At 39.3% G+C, this 18,950-nt stretch overlaps 2 protein-coding genes across 2 annotated transcripts in view; both read right to left on the bottom strand.

Annotated features, from left to right (window-relative positions):
- Positions 1–9,276: 9,276 nt before the first annotated feature.
- LOC145996820 (uncharacterized) lies at positions 9,277–9,669 on the bottom strand. The gene has a single exon (XM_083133353.1). The coding sequence runs from the start codon at positions 9,667–9,669 to the stop codon at positions 9,277–9,279; it is 393 nt and encodes a 130-aa protein (XP_082989479.1).
- Positions 9,670–14,175: 4,506 nt separating this feature from the next.
- LOC145997424 (uncharacterized) overlaps positions 14,176–18,950 on the bottom strand; it is a 30,877-nt gene continuing 26,102 nt past the window's right edge. The window contains exons 7-8 of the mRNA XM_083134450.1: positions 16,274–16,545; positions 14,176–14,582 (exon numbers count right to left, since the gene is read on the bottom strand). Coding sequence (XP_082990576.1) covers positions 14,356–14,582; positions 16,274–16,545 — 499 coding nt within the window. The 3' untranslated portion in view covers positions 14,176–14,355. The remainder of the gene's footprint in view (positions 14,583–16,273; positions 16,546–18,950) is intronic.

Genomic DNA, 18,950 nt, shown 5'->3' with positions numbered 1-18,950 from the left:
GGAATCAAAGTATGTCGAATCCCAGCAACGAAGGAACTCGCCCTAGTTCGAGGAATTCTCATTACATAACATACAAAGTTCTATATTCTAGAAATTTCCTTGTATGTGATAGCATTTTTGTAGAGGTAACCGTTACTGATGGTGATGAGAAGACAGTTTGAGAATTTAAGTACATAGTATTACCATAGACTAAGACTATGGTATTACTGATTATTCTGCAGTAGTATTGGATTTTTGTGTCAGTGAATTATTATTCTTGAGTACATAATCAAAATGCTAATAATTTTTGTAGTGTATAAAGCAATTAAATCACATAGTAAGTAATAAAAAAAAAATGGAAGCTGGGTAATTGCCAGGACAGTGTTGCCAAATCAGCATTCAAGTGTTTGAATTGCAAAACACATGCAGTTAACAAGTAATGCCTTACTAGTATATACAGTTACTGTTTCAGACTTTATACTTTTTTGCAGTAAGTGTGTTGCCACCTATGTATATGTTGAAAGCTTTCCTGTTGCATTTTAGAAAACTCAAATGATTGAAGGAAACATGGAGATGAATATATTGTATGCATATATATATTTTCCTCTAGGGAAGTGAAGCAGTGTTATTAATGAGAAGCCAATTTTCTTTGGTTCAAGCATCTTTAATTTAAAAGGTTTATTCATTCCATAGTAGAAGTGAATAGAAATGTTAATTTGGAAATGTATGCATTTTTACATTACTGTCGTCACAAAACTATAACTTTTATGTTCCAACATTTGTAATGCACACTTATTACTTGGCCTGTTTTAAGTAATCTGATATTTTGTGTGCATTTTGAATTATTATAACTGTAGTTCGTTCCATAGTTCTTGTTCGTATTGGCATATAAAATTCGTGATTTTCAATAAACAATTAAATAAATATGTTTTATTTTCCAAAAGGTTAAGAAGTATCTATCTCAATACAGGGACCTGTTTTTTCCTTGTATGTATGTATTGCTTGCATTGCAGATTTAGTTTATGGTTATTACAAGATCAGAGTTGTTTTTCAGGACAGGAAAAGTGGGATCCAGACCACAATGTCTCTCAATCGGGTATCAAACCCAGAACCCTTCCTTAGAAGGTGAAGACATAACCACTTTGTCATTAGGGAAGCCCAATACAAGATCTGTAATGCACGGTTATCACCAGTCAGTGGATGGGAATGAGATACTATTTGTAGGGCACTGCTGTAAAATTGAAATTCATTTAAGCTGTCACTTTGCTACATTTGTTTCGGTCTTGCAGCAATAATACAATAACTACTTTTCTTGTCATTTTAAGCATGTTGAATGGTCAGCACACTATCTTGCTGCAGATATACTATTGGATTAAAAATTATGGGTACTTGAGTTTGGACTTCAATTATAAATTTACCAGTAGATGTACATAAAAACGAGTTATGTCAAAATTTAGGGTATTCAATTCTGCGTTCGTCATCGCGAGAACAAAAAAGTGCCAGTTTATTAGTTTTGACAAATTTTAAAAACATGAAAAATAAGAACCTTTCTGCCAGCATCATATTAAAATTTCATCACGATCTGACCACAAGTTTTTTATTTGTAGAATTTCAGAGAGAGGGATCAATTGGAAAACAAAAAAAATGACACTGTTTTATTCTCACGATAAAAAAAAATTGTGTCAACATTCCGGATCTGTTTTTCAAAGTGCATACAATAATGAATTGCTTGTAAATTCACACTGCTGTTCACAAAAAGTGGTACACTTTGATAAGGTTGTACATTTAAAGTGTGTGTTGCTTTATCTGAACAGGAGTGTACAAGGCAATAAGCACTGAAAATACATTGTTGACAAGAAAGTACAAGTTGTGTAGATTTTGTCATGAGAAGAGAAGAAAGATGAACTACAAAATCACCAATGGATGATGGTAGTAGTCTGTACTAAAGCATTTGAAATATTACCCCTAGATTTGAAATATGTATTACTTTTATGTCTTACACACATGCAACATGGAGTGACATAAAATAAGAAAATATATAAGCAACATGTTAACATTAATCGTGTACGTATTGAAAGTTTATTCAATACATATATACGAGCCGTATTCGGAAAGTAAATACTGAAAGGGTGTAAGAAATAAAGTAAAATAGTTTTGTACCTTTTTTATTTGAATTGCATTCTACAGACCTTAAACTACTTTTCTACGTAGTTTCCACCATTTTTCAAGCATTTGTCACAGCGTGGCACTAGTTTTTCTATCCCATCGTCATAGAATGTTCCCGCCTGTGATGAAAGCCATCCATGCACTCCTGCTTCGACGTCATCTTCCTCGTGGAAACGCTGACCACAATTTTCGATTCGAGGCGATCTGTCACAATTTTGTACAGGACTGTTTTCTTGAAATTTGTGGAAATTCCATGGAAAGAGACGATATTGTGAAGCGTCTGTTTTCACGAATTTCCGCATCCACCACACGCACCAAATCTGCGGTCACAACAGATGGCCGACCACTCCTTGGCTCATCGTGAACTGTCTCACGACCTTCTTTGAACATAAAAAAAGACCTCTCACAGTTGACCGTGGATGTCTACTGGTTTCACGTTTCTTGCATTGAGAAAACACAGAGCGGACTTCACAGTCGGCGGGCCAATTGATTTTCATGAACATGACCTGCTCCCACGACTGCCTGTGGCTTACTAACGGATGAAGGATATCAGCAAGAAGTCACACGGTCGCGACTGCAGCGCTACGGCGGCAATATTTGCCAATGGTACTTACTTTACGAATACGCCTCGTATAACACATATTACATATTTAAATACATTATATTACAGAAAAATTGCGAGCAAGAAATTTTTTAGATCCAATTTTTGCAATACAATATTGATTTAATAGGGCACAAATAATTTCACTGGACGCCATTGCACTCTCTCTTATACAATGTTTTTCATTTAGATCGCTTGGTGCCCATGGCTGACTCGAGCCACCACCTAGCTACGGCTCTGAACTTAAGGAAACAGAAAAGCAAGCAAAAAAAATTTTACGAAATGTACTTTTATTTGCATAAAATTTGTAATCGAGGGGGTCAATTCTCCTGTGTGTCCCCCTGCAGGTACCCTTAGCCTTCAATGTCTGCTGAATAATGCCAAACTTCAGGCTTGCCTGATGCCAGCAAAGACGTTTTCAAAATTTCCTCTCCTTTTATAAAACCGCTACGATATTCCACATTCTTAAAAACTGCATCTGTTTAATGCATCTTCACGTGTTTTCCTTTCGCTGTTGTGTTCACAATAGGCTTATGTAACCATGAAACTATTCTAAATACCTAGATACTAGCACACCACATGAAGATTTATGTGAATGATTTACAAGGAATTGTAAGTGCATTTTTTCAGATTTTGGAATATCGTAGCAGTTTTTCGTCCCACACAGTGACACGATTTTTGTTTGAGCTACGGGACATTCACAGGTTCAACTCTCCTAGGGGAAGCGTAACAACCTTTCTCCTGAGATTTTGGCCTGTGTATTGGAGAGATACGAATGAGTAGTGTAACCTAGTCATAGAAAACCTACAATTACTGGGGGTTCATCATGATGACCACATGTCACCCTGTAACTGGTTGAATGATCTCCCACCCTCTGGTGGAACTGAGGCCAGCAGTCAGTAGCAGGGGTGCCCATCCCCCTCAGTCGTTCATCAAAATCCCCCAAAAGAACTGTTCATCATAGCCCCCCCTACATACACACACAAATAAAGTTTGGATAAACATGCAGTTATTGATTTCTGTTTGAATGTGGATAATTATTTAATTTTTTCAAAATTAAATTTTCGAAATGCGTAAGCTTTAGACAATGAAAACTGACAGTATTTTACAATTATCCAGTCAGTCGTAGAACAGGAACACACACAAGCAAAACTAATTGTGCCTGAAATCATCCAACAAACTGAAAGAAAACACCAGGCATTATTTACCAATGGCCGAGATGCCAACAATCAAAAGGTGCATATGACATTCAAAACCTTTCATTGCAGTTGAAATTAAAAGACTAAAGATAGAAAAGGTACGGTTCACTTTCATGTTTGCTACAGGAAATAGTGGGAGTTGTTAAATAAATCATGAAGTAGATGCTGAACATCTAATAACCATAACTAAAAATCAATAACAAGTTAATCAAACTAAACGATCCCCCCATTTTTGTGAAGATACTTAGAATTGGTAGGTAAACTGAAATTTTATCCCCCCTAAAAATTCCCATGATGCAGGCATATCATGAATCCCCCCCTGTGGGCACCCCTGGTCAGTAGGTAGGTAGCCCTTGGCCTGACATGATTATTATTATTAGGGAACAGAACTTTAGGTAAATAAATGTTTTTTTCTGCTATAAGATAGAGACCCTCGTTTTTGCCAAAACTCTGATCATAGCCTTATATGTCAACACAGCAAATTTTATTTTGCATAAAAACACATATATTCCACTTTTCTGTACGTAAATACGTATTTTGCGAATTTTCATTTTAAATACATAAAATCGTTCATTGACTTCAGCTACCTCGTAATCCTCGAAGGAAAAATGTTTAGTACCCGCACCTCTTTCATATCGAGTGTGTTAGGTTTGTTTTTGTCTTTGAACATGCTCGCTGGCAGACTTCTGGCAACTCGCCTACGATCCTATTGGGGGAAAAAATTACCTCCACTGGATCTAATGCACAAGTGCTAACAGATTTTTTTTTTTTAGGAAAAACCAAGGTTTTCAAACTTTTTGCCAAATTGCATTTGTTTTGGAATGTGAAGTAGAGGAAGCTTTGGAAAACTTCAGCATTAGTGACATTTCGTGCTTCAAATATGCAAGAATTGTTTCTTGTGACGTGGAGCGATCTTTCTCACAATATAAGATGCTTTTTAGAGTTAATCGTTACAGATTTACAATGGAGAATTTGGAAAAAAAACTATGGTGATCCACTCCAACTCTTCCAAAACACAGCTCACTAAGAGGTAAGCATTCAGAAACTGATTTCAGGTGTTTAAAATGCATGTAATATTTTGTTTTTGTTACCAAATGTTTTTTCTTATTTTTGTCACATATTTTCCTGTTTTTATCACATATTTTCAACATTTATGGCACATAAAAAATAAATATTTCTGAGTTTTTTAGCACATAAAGTTCCATTCCCTAATTATTATTTTAGCAGTTTTTCAAAAAAAGAGAGGAAATTTCGAAAACTGCTTTTCTGGCGCCAGTGAAAGGTCCCGCCAAGACTTAAGCTTGTTACATTCTCAGAAATTAGTTCTTGGAGGTTTATGTTTTATACTCATATTTTGGTTACAATAATTGAAATACTATTTTAGCATCACGATTTTCACTAAATGAGAGTGAAATGCCTCGAAAACAGCCAATCTGTGCATTAGACTTCATACACTTGCCTCACTTAGTGCTACACTTTGCATCTTTATACAGCACTTATATCAGTGTCGGTTGAACTACACCTTGGACAACAATGGTGTAGAAAAAAGCAAATTGCGGAACTAAGTGTACAGTGGGATGCATAAGGATTATTCAGCAAATTGTTCATCGCCATCATTGAGGTCCATGAGCATTGATAGAACAGGGATTGAGTTGTGCAGACATGCCACCATACCTTGGGTCGCGCTCTGGCCAAAAGAAATCCAGCATTTGTCAGCAGTGCAGAAAACTACAGCATTATACTGACACAACAGTGTTTCACAAACCTCAACACTGCTTTCTTTCAGTTTCAGATTTGTGGTATAGCACATCATGAATGACAGTGTGACCCAAAGCCGTAACTGAAATTTGGTTGCACTGCTGTGTGGTGGCCGCGGTGGCTCAGTCGGTAACGCGTCTGACTACCATGCTAAAGGTCCCGGGTTCGATCCCCGGCCGGTTCAAATCCGGGAACTTTTCTAACGATGGAAGCGGCCCCGATGCCCACCCAGCATCGAATAACATGGGTACCTGGGGGAAACCCTGGGGGGTAAAGGCTGTCAGGGGCGTGATGCTGATCACATCACTCCCACTCACGACCGGATCAAGAAAGTGTGGGGCGTTACCCCCACACCCCCTATACGCCTTCATGGCGTGGTGCTAAGCACAGGGGAACACTTTACTTTTTTTTTTACTTTTGCTGTGTTGTCCACATTCATTATTACACTGCATATAGCTTCAGCTACAGTTGCAGATTCATGTATCACTGAAATATGCTGAAGCAAAAAAAGATCCACAACCATACAACCTCGTCATTTTGAGGAATGTATTCCATTTCTTACTCTCATTACGCAAAAAACATATCTCCATGCTGCTTCTCTCTACGTACGCTTCCAAGGGGATGACAATCTTGACTTGTAATTGCTAGAGATTTTTGGTATAGAAAAGTCAATTTCGGACTCAAAAGCAGTAAATAAAATAAAATTTCGCTGTTATAGTGGTGAAAAAGCTGTATATAAAATGACATTTTGGTTTTAAAAATGTGAATATAATCCTAAATTTGATATAAAAACTGCACTCATTACACAAAATAAACATATCCCTTCTAATAGAACATTTATGTAATTACCAGAGTATTAAGTTTATTCCTGTATAATGGGCTGCATTTGTGCTTCTCAAATATTTACAGCAGAATTAATCAATTTTCCGTGAATTGCATAACTCACAGGATAATTCTGACTTCAGAAAGTGTTGCGTCGGTAAATAAACACTACAGTTCGTATTCAATAAGTCTATTTCACATTTGGAGTTCATTTAGTCATAAAACAGGGTAGGAAAATGCACCTCAAACCTTTCAAAAAGAAATTAACATTACAATGCGTTATTTCACATTTCGTGTTTTCGTCAAAGAAATATGCATGCCTCTAGTAATCGCTGTTTTATTCAGTGGGTTTTATATTTTCCTGTATTTTTAGTTCTTTCAACTTAGTCCCCTGAAAAATGCAAAAACGAGGTTCCACCGTATTTCCTGTCACGATGATGGGCTTCTAAACATTATTACTAGGGACGTGCGAAGTTTTGATATCAAAATTGATTGATATTTTTAAAATATCAGATATAAAAATATAGACAATATATTAACATCGATAATACCGATATTAGTGACACCCTTTGCTTGCCTTGTACGTGATAAATGCAGCACCTGCATTCAATCTCAATTATTTTTAGTTCCTCAATAAGGAGGGGGGGGGACTACGGATCAAAATTATGCCATTGCCTTGTCTCCTATCGCTTATCCTGAATGTCTCCCTTGTTCATTTAGTTTGTTTTACACAATATACATTAATTGAAATGAAACATCAATTAAACAGATGAAAACCCATCTGTACAGTGGGATCCATAAGTATTGTTCAGCAAATTGTCCATGACTATTTTCGTTGGTTCTTATCTTCGCCCTACGTATTTTTAAGGACTGTGTTTTTACATATACTGGTTCAGAGGTTGTAAGCAGATTGTTTGGTATTTTGTGTCAGTTCTTGAAGCTCTCATTGCATAAAACAAAGGGAATAAACGTGGTGATGGACAATTTGCTTGATAATACTTATGGATCCCACTGTACAATTTCATTCCTTACAAACACCCAGATGTGAGTAAACAGTGTTACCAGTTCATGAACCTTTTTTTTAAAATTAGGTGCCATAATTGAATTTGTATGCATCTTGGAAAACCCTCTAGCAGCCAAGTTTTACGTACTATCTGACAGTTTGTGAAGTGGCTGACGAGGTTAACATCTCAAAAACCGTGTCTCATAAGACTCTGGTGGACATTTTGAGAATGAATCACCTCATGGCAAAATTTATGGCATGGCTGCTGTCAGAGGATCAAAAGCAGACATGACTACAAGCAAAGAGTTTCTGGGACAGGCTATACCTGATTAAAATTTCACAAACATTACTAGGAATTAGACACGGGTCTTTGTGCATGACATGGAAACATATCTTCAGTCTTCACAGTGGGTAGGAAGATCTTCAGCGTGATCCAAAAAAGCACAAGTTCCGTCAAACATGAAGGTCTTACAGCTTTTTTTTACATTCTAAAGGTGTCATTCACCATGAATTTCTACCAGAAGAGAAGACTGTCAATAAGGAATACTATCTGGAGGTGATGAAATGTCTTTGTGAAGCAGTGAGGAAGAAAAGACTTGGAGAGAACAACACTGGACGTTGCATCATGACAATGCACCTGCCCACAAATCACTGCTCATTCTCCAACCTCCATATGCACCTGACTTAGCTCCCATCAAATTAAAACATGCTCTCGAAGGTCATAGTTTTGATTCCATTAATACCATTAAGGAAAATTCACTAGAGGAGCTGCGCAACATCTCAAAACAAGTGTTCCTTTCACGGCAGAAACACTGGATTCAGTGCATAGGCTCAGGAGGGGACTACTTCGAAGGGGACAAAACTGACTAGCTTCTAGGTAAGTGCAAACAATTTATATACGCAAAATCCGTGAACTTTCTGGACAGATCTTGTATTTGTGTATCAGTACTGTTCTGGTCAACAATTCCGGTACAAAATATTTTGTGTTAATTTTGCATTTTTTGTTCAAATGACACATTTCATGATACACTGAGAAGTTTTCTTCTGGTTAGATCAATGTTTAGTACCCACGATCAATCCCTGGTGAGAACTTGGCAATTTTGGTGTTGACCCAGCATTGTGACAGCAATTGTGGATCTACTTGAGAGCAATAAGAGTAGTCTCCGATCTTGATAGCCAGAAAACAGTAGTTGCAGTACTTGTGTAAAACATGCAACCCACACAAGTGACAGGTCCTCAAAGCGGCCTCCGAGTTTAGTTTCATATAGTTCTGAAGAAAAATTATGGGTACTACCTAGTCATATCATAAATACTGACACAACATTGAAAGTGAATTATGACCAAAGTGTTAAAGATACTTTAATGTCCTGATTGGGTTACTTACAGGTCTAACGAACACATAACACCAATCATTTTTCAAAATGCCTTTGGCCTTCACACAGGCCTGAAGTCTCTGTGGCCACTCATCTACAGCATTACGCACTGTCTCCGTATGGAAAGTCGCCACTGCCTTCACCAGGGACCGTTTCAGACTGTCAATATTGGCATGCCTCCTCGTACAGACCATGCCCTCAAGCACTGACCACAATTTGTAGTCTAACGGGTTGAGGTCAGGGCTGCTAGCAGGCCAATCAGCTGGAGCAATGAACTCCGGGACATTGCTCTTGAGCCACTCCTAGGTAGAGTGTGCCTTATGGGCTGGTGCAGAATCCTGTTGGAAGGTCCAATGTTGGTTCCTGAACAAAGTGTCACTCAAAGGCTTCACAACAGAGTTCAACACAGACGTTTTCAACCCTTTTTAAAAAAAAATGCAGCTTGGTGGTGCCATCATACGCCACGCCCCACCAAACCATGACTGAGGCCGGATGATGACCCCTCTGGATCTTCGGGGCTTTCTCCCGAGCTTCGTGGGATGTTGATGCATACACCTGGTCATTTTGGCGATTGAAAGTTTCCTCAATGTTGAATATCTTTTCATCTGTGAAAAGAATTTTCCTGTGGCCATTGTTGGCGTAACGCTGCAGGAGGCGTTTTGCTTTTATCACCCTCTGCTCTTTCAGACGTGCATTGAGGAAGTGACCTGTACTTCGCCGGTAAGCCTTCAACCCCAAGTCACTTCTTAACACACGAGACACTGACATTTTGGGAATGTTCAGCTCACGAGCAAGCACTGCCTTGCAGCTCCGAATACGGGCTGCCACTGCTTGCACTAACTTTTTGGTTCGTACGCTGCGTGGGCGGCCTTGCCTTTGGCGATCATCAACTGTCCCAGTCTCTGTGAATCACTTGATGGTCCGATACACGAAAGATTTGCTGATATTCAACTTTTTAAGTGTTCCGAATATCATGGGGGCTGTTTGACCCACTTTATGAAGCGCTATTATTGCCACACGATTTTCGTAATCGCTCCACTCCATAGCTACACTTTTACGAACACACTTCCTCTATGACAGCTCAACTCACAATGGCCCACTCCAGCCTCTTGCACAGGAAGGTTGGCCGCGACCTTGAAAACCGGTTGTACACACTGCCTCAAACTTTGTGTCAGTATTTATGATATGACTAGGTAGTTTACTATTGTTCGGACAGATTTCTTCATTTCTACAGAAGAAACTACTTACCGTAATAAGTTCCTGTAGTATTGTCTAACATCGGAAAGGTGTTTTGTGTGATGTGGGAATGTATGATAGGGGAAATTCATGTTCATTGAATTAATTCTCCGACGGACAATAGCCATTGGTGCATACACCTTCGTACATCATCACACGTCGTGATTGTGTTTTGTTCATGTTCCTTGGGTATCCAGTGTTTCGAACTGTCTGTGTTTGCAACGAAAGTTAGAAACATGACGTGTCATGGATGCATGGTGAAATTCGTACCGGGTGTGGAAGATCCAGTGGATTTTTTAATTTAATTCAACATGGGATCGTGAAGAAAGGAAAGGAATGTCGAAAATGTGGCATGTAAGCTACTCGTTAGAAGGAATGGGCTGTGGGTATATGCCTAATATGACTTGTCGTGGCTGTGTGGTGAAATTCAGGTAAATTTTCCGTATCCTGGAAACAGATTTCTTCAAATTTAAAAGTTTGGGGCTCATTTGGGGGCAGGTGACTTCGGCCAATTTCTAACATCCCTTTAACAGGGACTCTATAGAGAAAGCCGGGCAGCCGGAGCGGAGGCAGGGCCACGCTGGCAGTAGGTCAATTACCCCAGGGGCGGAGCCCAGAATTGGTGGGAAATTTGGACTCAAAAATTTCAAACGAAAATAATTTTTTTGTTTCAATTTCCCACCGATTCCGGGACAGATAACACCAAAAACCATTCACGGATAGCGCCACGAAATATTACAATTTTCTTTGTAAAACAATGCGAAAAAGTTATAATAAAAATAAAAAAAAAGATTGGATCAGATGAGCTTTGTTTACAGGTACAGTGAACTCTCGATTCAACGACCTTTCACAGTTCCCGGGAAAAGGGTCGTTATTTCGGAGGGGTCGTTATTGGAATTTGCACCAATTTTCAGCTTAAAGGGAGCTCAAACGGACACAAAGATGCCTAGGAGATGGTAACACCATTTAACCTGGTAGCTATACAACCTGTTATGCACAGGATGCGTGTTGTGAGAAGGAAAATAGAACATGAAAAAGTTTTCACAAAGAGAATTTAAAATAATGTTACTTTGTTTCAATTGTGCACAGTCGTTGCTTTTCCAGGAAATTCTTACAATTCTAGTTCATGAGAAACCCGTTTCCACTGAGACCTATGGAAAGGAAAACAATCTCTCGCTTATTGCAAGCGAAACTCAAAGAATCTTGACACCAGTCACACTGGCGCCCGCAAAAGTCGGGAGATAATCGGGCAGAATGAATGTTGGATTTTATACGGGGTCTACTGGAGCATTGTCTGTTACAAGATTAACTGGTAATATTAGATCTCTCGGGAGAAACAACACAACCTCTCTAGGTACCAGACAAAAAAAATAAAGGCAGGGCTGTAATTTTCGTTCTGGTTCGGCTGTGTAAAATACATCGTAAAAAAAGGTTACTTTTCTTTGCTTCAACCAACTTCATTCACCCTCCTTCCCCATTCAAGGGAGCAGTCCAAACTCCTTCCTTGACTTGCATTGTAATCCAGCGTGAAAAAGGAAACTCGCAACTTGCGATCTGTTTTCACCCAATGCGTATTCTAGGACACGTCATTAAACAATGTGGCAGTCGATAATCTTTCGGGTTTGGAATTAAACTGTATACTTAGTCCCGATTAGCCCATCAGCATAAAATGAACTGAAAACAAGCTTTATGAAACTGCGCATTTTCACATATCAAAATGGTAGATCGTTATTTACTCTCACCTTAATCGACGATTTAATGTTGGATTTAGGCGTATTCTCGATGTCAAACACCCACCCCTCCAAATGTTTTCCCCTTGAACAATGTCTTTTTAATCGGTCTCAGCGACCATTCCTGCATTGAACACACTTTTTTTTCTCCACATGAATGGTTCTGAAGAAAAGCGGATGTAAATTAAATTTACAGATTTGCTTATCAGAAGGCGCAGAACATGAAGTTATTTTAACTCTTGTTTTCCTTTCTGGAGATCGAATTTCGTTATCGTCAAATCAAAACAACTTTGCGAGATTGAAAACAATAACTTTTTCTTTCACCCTGGATGAGTCATCGTTGTTATCGGCAAGCAAGAGCTTTGTAGACGCTAGACAAAACCCTGGCGCCAGCTGCATCGTAAAAACAAGGAGACCGGCTGGAAGTTCGAGCAACAGGTGGCGGAAGAGAAAAGTCCCAGCATTTTAAAGATAACGCAACTGTCGAAGACGGAACTTTTAACAGCGGTGTAAAGAAGAAAGAAATGACCCTTGCTTTACATTTTACCATGCAACAGACAATAATACGGACAATATTTCCTATGCAGACAACAGCTAACTAACTACATCTCTAGCCTTCTTAAACCCGAAGGTTCTTGGCTGCAGCAACACAGGCCTTCCATCTTTCCCTATCTTGAGCAAGATCTATATACTCTTTTCCATCCCTACCGATTTCCTTTAGGTCCATCTCAACGTTGTCCCTCCATCCTTAACAGCATTAAAAAAAATATAATAAATAAAAAAAAAACAGAATTCTGCAAATATCAACATTGCCGTGCACACCAGTGGCGGAGAATGAGCTGGGGAAAGGGTAGAGGGTCACTTTTTTTTTTACTTGTTCTATGGTTTTTGTTCCTTTTCAAGAATATATCCAGAACTGGTTGCCCCATTTTAGACGTCAAAGAAAAGGAAGAGGGGTGGATCCTTTTCCATCCTCTCCTGTAATCAGCCCGCGTCAGCAAGAAAATCGTGGCTCAAACAATCTGCATCGCCCCCCCCCCCCCCCTACGTTTGTTGACAGGAAAAGAGGGAGAAGTCAGTCAGCCAACGGAACACTTTTTTGGCAGATATTACGACATGGACACAATTAGGAAAACGTATGAAGTGGGAAACGGGAGTTATGATGCACGTAAACTTTTGTGGAAACCTGGATGACAACGCATTAAGCGGGTTGACGATCTTTAGTTCACCTATGTGGTTTTGATTATCTCTAACAGTTTCACTTTTTTATGAAGTGTTGCAGGGAACAAAGAACACGTTTTGAATGAAAGCGGTTACCGGAAGTTGTCGGCTACAAGGCCGAGAGTTGCTCACTCACGGGAACCTGCTGAACTCTAGGTCAGAGCTGGACAGATGGGCCAGACTTGCAGGCGCCACGCATCTGTATTTTCTAACATTCCTGCGATCTTATCTCTCAAGGTGGTGTATTTATCGATGAAAGAGCTTGACCTGCCATACACATTGGCAAAGACTGCAAGTCCAGCAGTCATTTCGGGCTGCTCCCACCCTTCCCCGCGAGTTTTCAGCAGCTCTTAGGACAAGGAAACAAGTCGATTTAAAATAACATCCAAGCACATACGATCTTCTCTTCTCGTGTATCCAAGAGCAAGCGTGGCAAAACAAGCCTGGTGCATTGGGTAGCGGCAGTCGGGTGTGTGGTAACATTGGTGCACTTGAGGGAGGGGAGAGCAGAGGTCAAGTGCTATTGGATATCACTCAAGCATGTTGTGGTGGTGTCTATTTTTAGTTCAGACCTAATTGTGAGCGGTAGAGTGCTCGTAAAGGGAATGAGTGGAGGAAAAAACAACGCATTTTTCGGCCGATTTCCTTCAATTTTTCAACTTTTTTTTCCAAATTTTTCTAAATTTTTCACGGTTCCCGGGAAAAGGGTCGTTACTTCGAGAGGGTCGTTATACCCGGGGTCGTAGAATCGAGAGTTGACTGTATTTCTTGGGTTCCGAAGGTTGAAACACTGCATAACGAATGAAAATCGACAAAACACAAGCACGTCGCGCAATTATGTGGGAAGGTGTACGCGCCATATTATGTCTCAGGCAAGTGAAAAGACTACGAGAAAGAAATACTCGTAATGTGAAAAATTGCAATTACTTTGATGAAAAAAACGTCAATACACCTTAAGGAATGTTCCGCAAAGCAGATAGGTAAGTACGAATGTCAAAAATTGACGAAACAAAGAAGTTATAGGTGTCCAAAGGCTAGTAAATTTTTACCAAATTATGAAATATGGGCCAAGATTATTTTCAATGTGTATGTTCAGAAAATAATTTATTCACATTATAAAAAGACAAATATTGAAAGCCATATACTTTAATAGTGATCTGCGACATCTCTCATCAAAAGCTTACATACCATTAGAACATTTTTACACTGCATTTTCCAATATGCATATAACATGCAGAACTTCCATCATCACACTGCAGGAGGCAATTCATTTGCTGATTTCGTGCTGATTATCTCCTCTAGTGAATTTCGTAAATTTGGCCCAATCGACCACCTTGCTAACCATCTTGTGAACCAACGGGGAATTCGCAGATGTACACTCTGTTACAGGTTTGGCTGTCTTCCACTGAACTTTTGGAAGATCACACTTCAGTACTTGGTGGTCTCTCTGCCAAGGAAGCATGCCAACAGGTGCTATACTCCAATCTGCATAATCTGAAATGAACAGGAAATAAATTATTTGTTACACAGGACTACATGATTTTTGCAATTTATACAATTATACTGTGTACGCTTTTAGAAGGAACATGAGTTCAGCCAATATGCAGCCAGTGCTATTGCCAAACTACCTGCTAATGGAAGGGACAGACCGAGATAGCATGAACACTTACATCACATGCTTTAACCGTAAGTTCTAGACTCTGAGAAAACACTGTCTTAGCATGCACTTCTTCCTTGAGGCAAGAATACGTTTCAAAAATAATACTTCTGCCTTGTGAATGTATTATTTTACTCTTGGTGCTAGGTTTTGAAAGTGAAATTAAATAACAATCACGGAACCCACACTGTTGCACAACAATCGAACGTAAGGGTTGTATCGAATCCACACACAACTCTTCTTTGTGGCGGATGAGTTAATGATGAGCGAATAATTTTACACCACCCTTGCAGTGAAAATGTTCGAGAACACCCATAATTGATTGATTGATTGATTTGGTGTTTTAAGTCCACTTTATGCACAGTAAGGCCTACCGGGACTGGACCTACAGTTTAAAGTGAGATCCGAACCACTATGTACCTCCACCGGGTATCAAACCTGGGACCCAAGGGGACGACGCTACCACTGCGCCATCGGGGAGGCCCAGAGAAAACACCCATAACAATGAGAAATTTAACACCCTTTGTTTTCCCAAAGACATGACAACTCATCTGTGTCAACATGGTGGCAATGAAAAAGAAGAGACAGAAGGACAATGAAAGGGTCATATTTTGTGTGTGTGTGTGTGTGGTGTGTGTGTGTGGTGTGTGTGTGTGTGTGGTGTGTGTGTGTGTGTGTGTGTGTGTTGGCGAGTTGAATGAAAACTTCTTGCGTGCAAGAAAAATACAGGACACGGCATTTAACTTGCATGCACAGTTTCCTAACTGTACAACTTTGCAGTGCAACTTTCCCGACACTCGGAAAGGTTCACTGGAAAGGTGCTGAGAAGAGTGGCCTCAGACACTCATCAGAATTGATCAAAAATTATATCTCAAAATGGACAGGTCATTTTTTACCCATGTGCATATCCTTACGGGTTAACTGAAGGACGTACACACACGTGTGTGTGGGGGGAAGGGGGTTGGAGGAGAGAGAGGCGGGTGAAGTTTCAACTCATTTTCCATAACAAAAACAGAATTTTGCAGCTTTTAAATAAATGTAGAGCATTTCTGTGGGCCTTCCCCATGGCGTAGTGGTAGGCGTCACCTTGTAATCAAGGGATTCCAGGTTTGATACCCGGTGGAGGTACATAGTGGTTCAGATCCCAGTTTAAACTGTAGGTCCAGTCCCGATTAGCCTTACTGTGCATAAAGTGGACTTAAAACACCAACTCAACATTTTCCATTTAATGCTGTTTGCACTGTGTGTATACAGCAAATAAGAAGGAAATAGGGAACACTCGCAAGACAATGGAAAAGTTTAAATGGACACTCCGCACACGAGGACAAACACAATTCCACAAAGGATTATCGCGGCTGTGGATCCAGGAGCCAGAGCATCGTTTGCCTGCAAAAAAGCCATTACCAGGGTGGACTACTGGGAAGTGAGGTTAACTTTCGGGTGCCTTACCCCGTCCATCCCTTGGAACCTTAAGTAGTCAATGCACAAATCTTTGAAAATGAATCCATACTTATAAGTGTTGGCATACCTTCACAAATAGTCCATGTGGATGATTTATCATTCGTAGGAAGGCTCTTAGTCGTATCACCGCCATCAAGGGCATTAGGTGTGGATACATCTCCCGAATCAACTTCCATATCATCAACTCCATCATTTTGCAACAGGGATGAAAGAGTAAATATTGGCTCACTTTCAAATTTATCTTCACCTATGGTCATTTCATTGAAGTAAATTTTAACCAACAATTCCAAATTACTTCTCATATTCTCTGGTAGTGGTGGCTGCAGAAGGTTCAACATACTGAAAGAAAAAAAGTGTTCTGTAAGTAAAGTTAGCAAAAGAATATTGGAAACATAGCCAGCAAATGAATGCACACACACACACAGTCATAGCCAAGACATCAATGACATATTTGCCATTTTTCAACAATAAAGATTCAAATTTGTGTTGTTCGCACATTTTGACCATATTTTTGGAAAATAGCGTGCCAAATGAAGACCACAATACTATACATTAGTGTTACTAACCACATACAGGTGGTGGACATTGACACAAACACCTGGAACACAGACATTAACCTTTATTATACGGCGTACGTTTTTAGAAGTGATATCGGGTGGGGCCATGCCATCCCATACTTTAAAGGTGTATCAGAAAAAATTGTAAAAGCAGTAAAAGAATACAATATTAAGTGTGGAATGAGGGCCCCACGTAACATCGAAAAACACTTCACGGAATACAAAAGGGTTAAGGATGAGGAAGTGAAGTGGGTGTATAGAATTAGTTGTATTTGTGATAAAGAATATGTTGGGCAAACAGGAAGAAACATGAAGGCGAGGTGGAAAGAACATGATAAAGACATTAGTGAAGCAATTCCCAGAATTGAAAATCAACACGAAATTAAGAAAAGAGAAGTTATCAGAAGGGAACATAAAACCATTAATAGAAACGTATACGAGGCTGCTAACATTTGTAAGGAAAGAAGACAGGAATCTAGATGACATTTGGATTAGTATGTTTAAAAGATTGGAAATCTGTAAAAAGAAAATAGGTTTCCAAATTACGCTGGAGATAGTTCGCGCAGCCCAGAAAATAAGGGATTTTGACCCAGAAATGACGTAGCGGAGTGGAGAGTGTGAGCGAACTGGGATGGAAATAGTCTGGGGCAGGTTCCTGCATTCTATAAGGAAGTAACAGCTGGTGGCCACATGGCCATGTGAGGGATTGCAATTTTATAGTTTTAATCATTTTTATTTGTTTGTGTGGGGGTTCTTTATAGTAAGATGGTAAGGGATACAATCAATTTTTATTTAACAAGGACAAGTTTTATCCAATTATGTTTTACCACTTCAACCCATACCCTTTTCCTTGTTTGATATAACTTGACGTGGCAATGTGGTGATACGTGCCTAAGGAAAGCCTGAAGAAGGGGGTGGTAAAATCCCCGAAACGTCGCATTTATTGACGGATGGTATTCACTTGTCGTAAGTAATTTACGTTTTTATAAATTTTTATTAAGATATAAAAGTATTTTAATAATACATGGGAAAGGCTCCCATCCACTAAAGGTTATGATTAAAATTGCAATGCAACCAGTTCAGTGAAAACTAAACAGCAGACATGTAGCAAGAGGTGGTGGCAAATTGCAGAGGATAAATTTGAGCATAACCTGCTTCTAGTGCACTATACAGTTGAAACTGAGTTAGACGTGTGTCATGGTGAAGAGTAAATAACATGCATAACTGAGAATTACTTACAAATCAGATTTAGATACAGTGTCATATCATTATTAAAATACTGTAATTGTATCTATTTTGAGGAATAAGATACACATAATACAGGTTATTTCTGTCACAAAGTGGTAAATTAACAAATCTAAAAGTTTGATACTTAAGTTTTATGTGGAGGAGCATCCAATTCCAGTATAAATTTTACTTTCTGATCAAGCATGTAACATTTCCTCTTTCTGCTCTCCATGGCTGACCAGTAGCTACTGAAAATGTTCACTGAAGGAACCACTGCTCTGTTTTTATTATGGAACACTGCAAACGTCAGCTATCGGCATCTTTTTAACGTGCATTCTTTTGTATCGCGATCACGTACGATAGAAAATTGCATCTCATGTTCTGAACAACTCTGATACTCTTTCTCTTCTGATTTCATGCCGGCTCTCCTTGCCTCCTCTGTGACACCACCACGCCGCACTAGTCTTCCTCGCAAACTCGAGACTGACCACCACCATGCCCTCCAATTTTGTTTCGTATTTGAAAACTACCTTGTATTTTTGTAAGCACAACGAATGTATATTTTTGTAGCTTGGTTGCGTACAAATCAACTGCATTTTAATGCAACACCGAATTACGTACAAATAAGGTTTAAGTTACACATTTTTAAAATATATTTTGCTGGGACCTACAGCAATTTAAGCATAAAACAGGATTACGCAGCAACTGTACTTTATTTTCTAATGGTTAAATAATGGAACACCTATACATTTTATTAGATTCACACCAATATAACTCTCACTGAAGTGGTGATGCCTTCACCTTGCAATCAAGGGGTCCTAGGTCCAATACCCGGTGGAGGCATATAGTGATTTGGATCCCATCTTAAACTGTAGGTCCAGCCCCGTATAGCCTATCTGTTCATAAAGTACACTTAAAACAAAAACTCAGAACTAAAAAACTAAAACCAATATATCTCAA

This window comes from Lepisma saccharinum, chromosome 13 (assembly GCF_977018435.1).
Source record: "Lepisma saccharinum chromosome 13, izLepSacc3.1, whole genome shotgun sequence".
Lineage (NCBI taxonomy): Eukaryota > Metazoa > Arthropoda > Insecta > Zygentoma > Lepismatidae > Lepisma > Lepisma saccharinum.
Note: the sequence above shows the minus strand (reverse complement) of the source record. Positions and strands in the feature narration are given on the sequence as shown.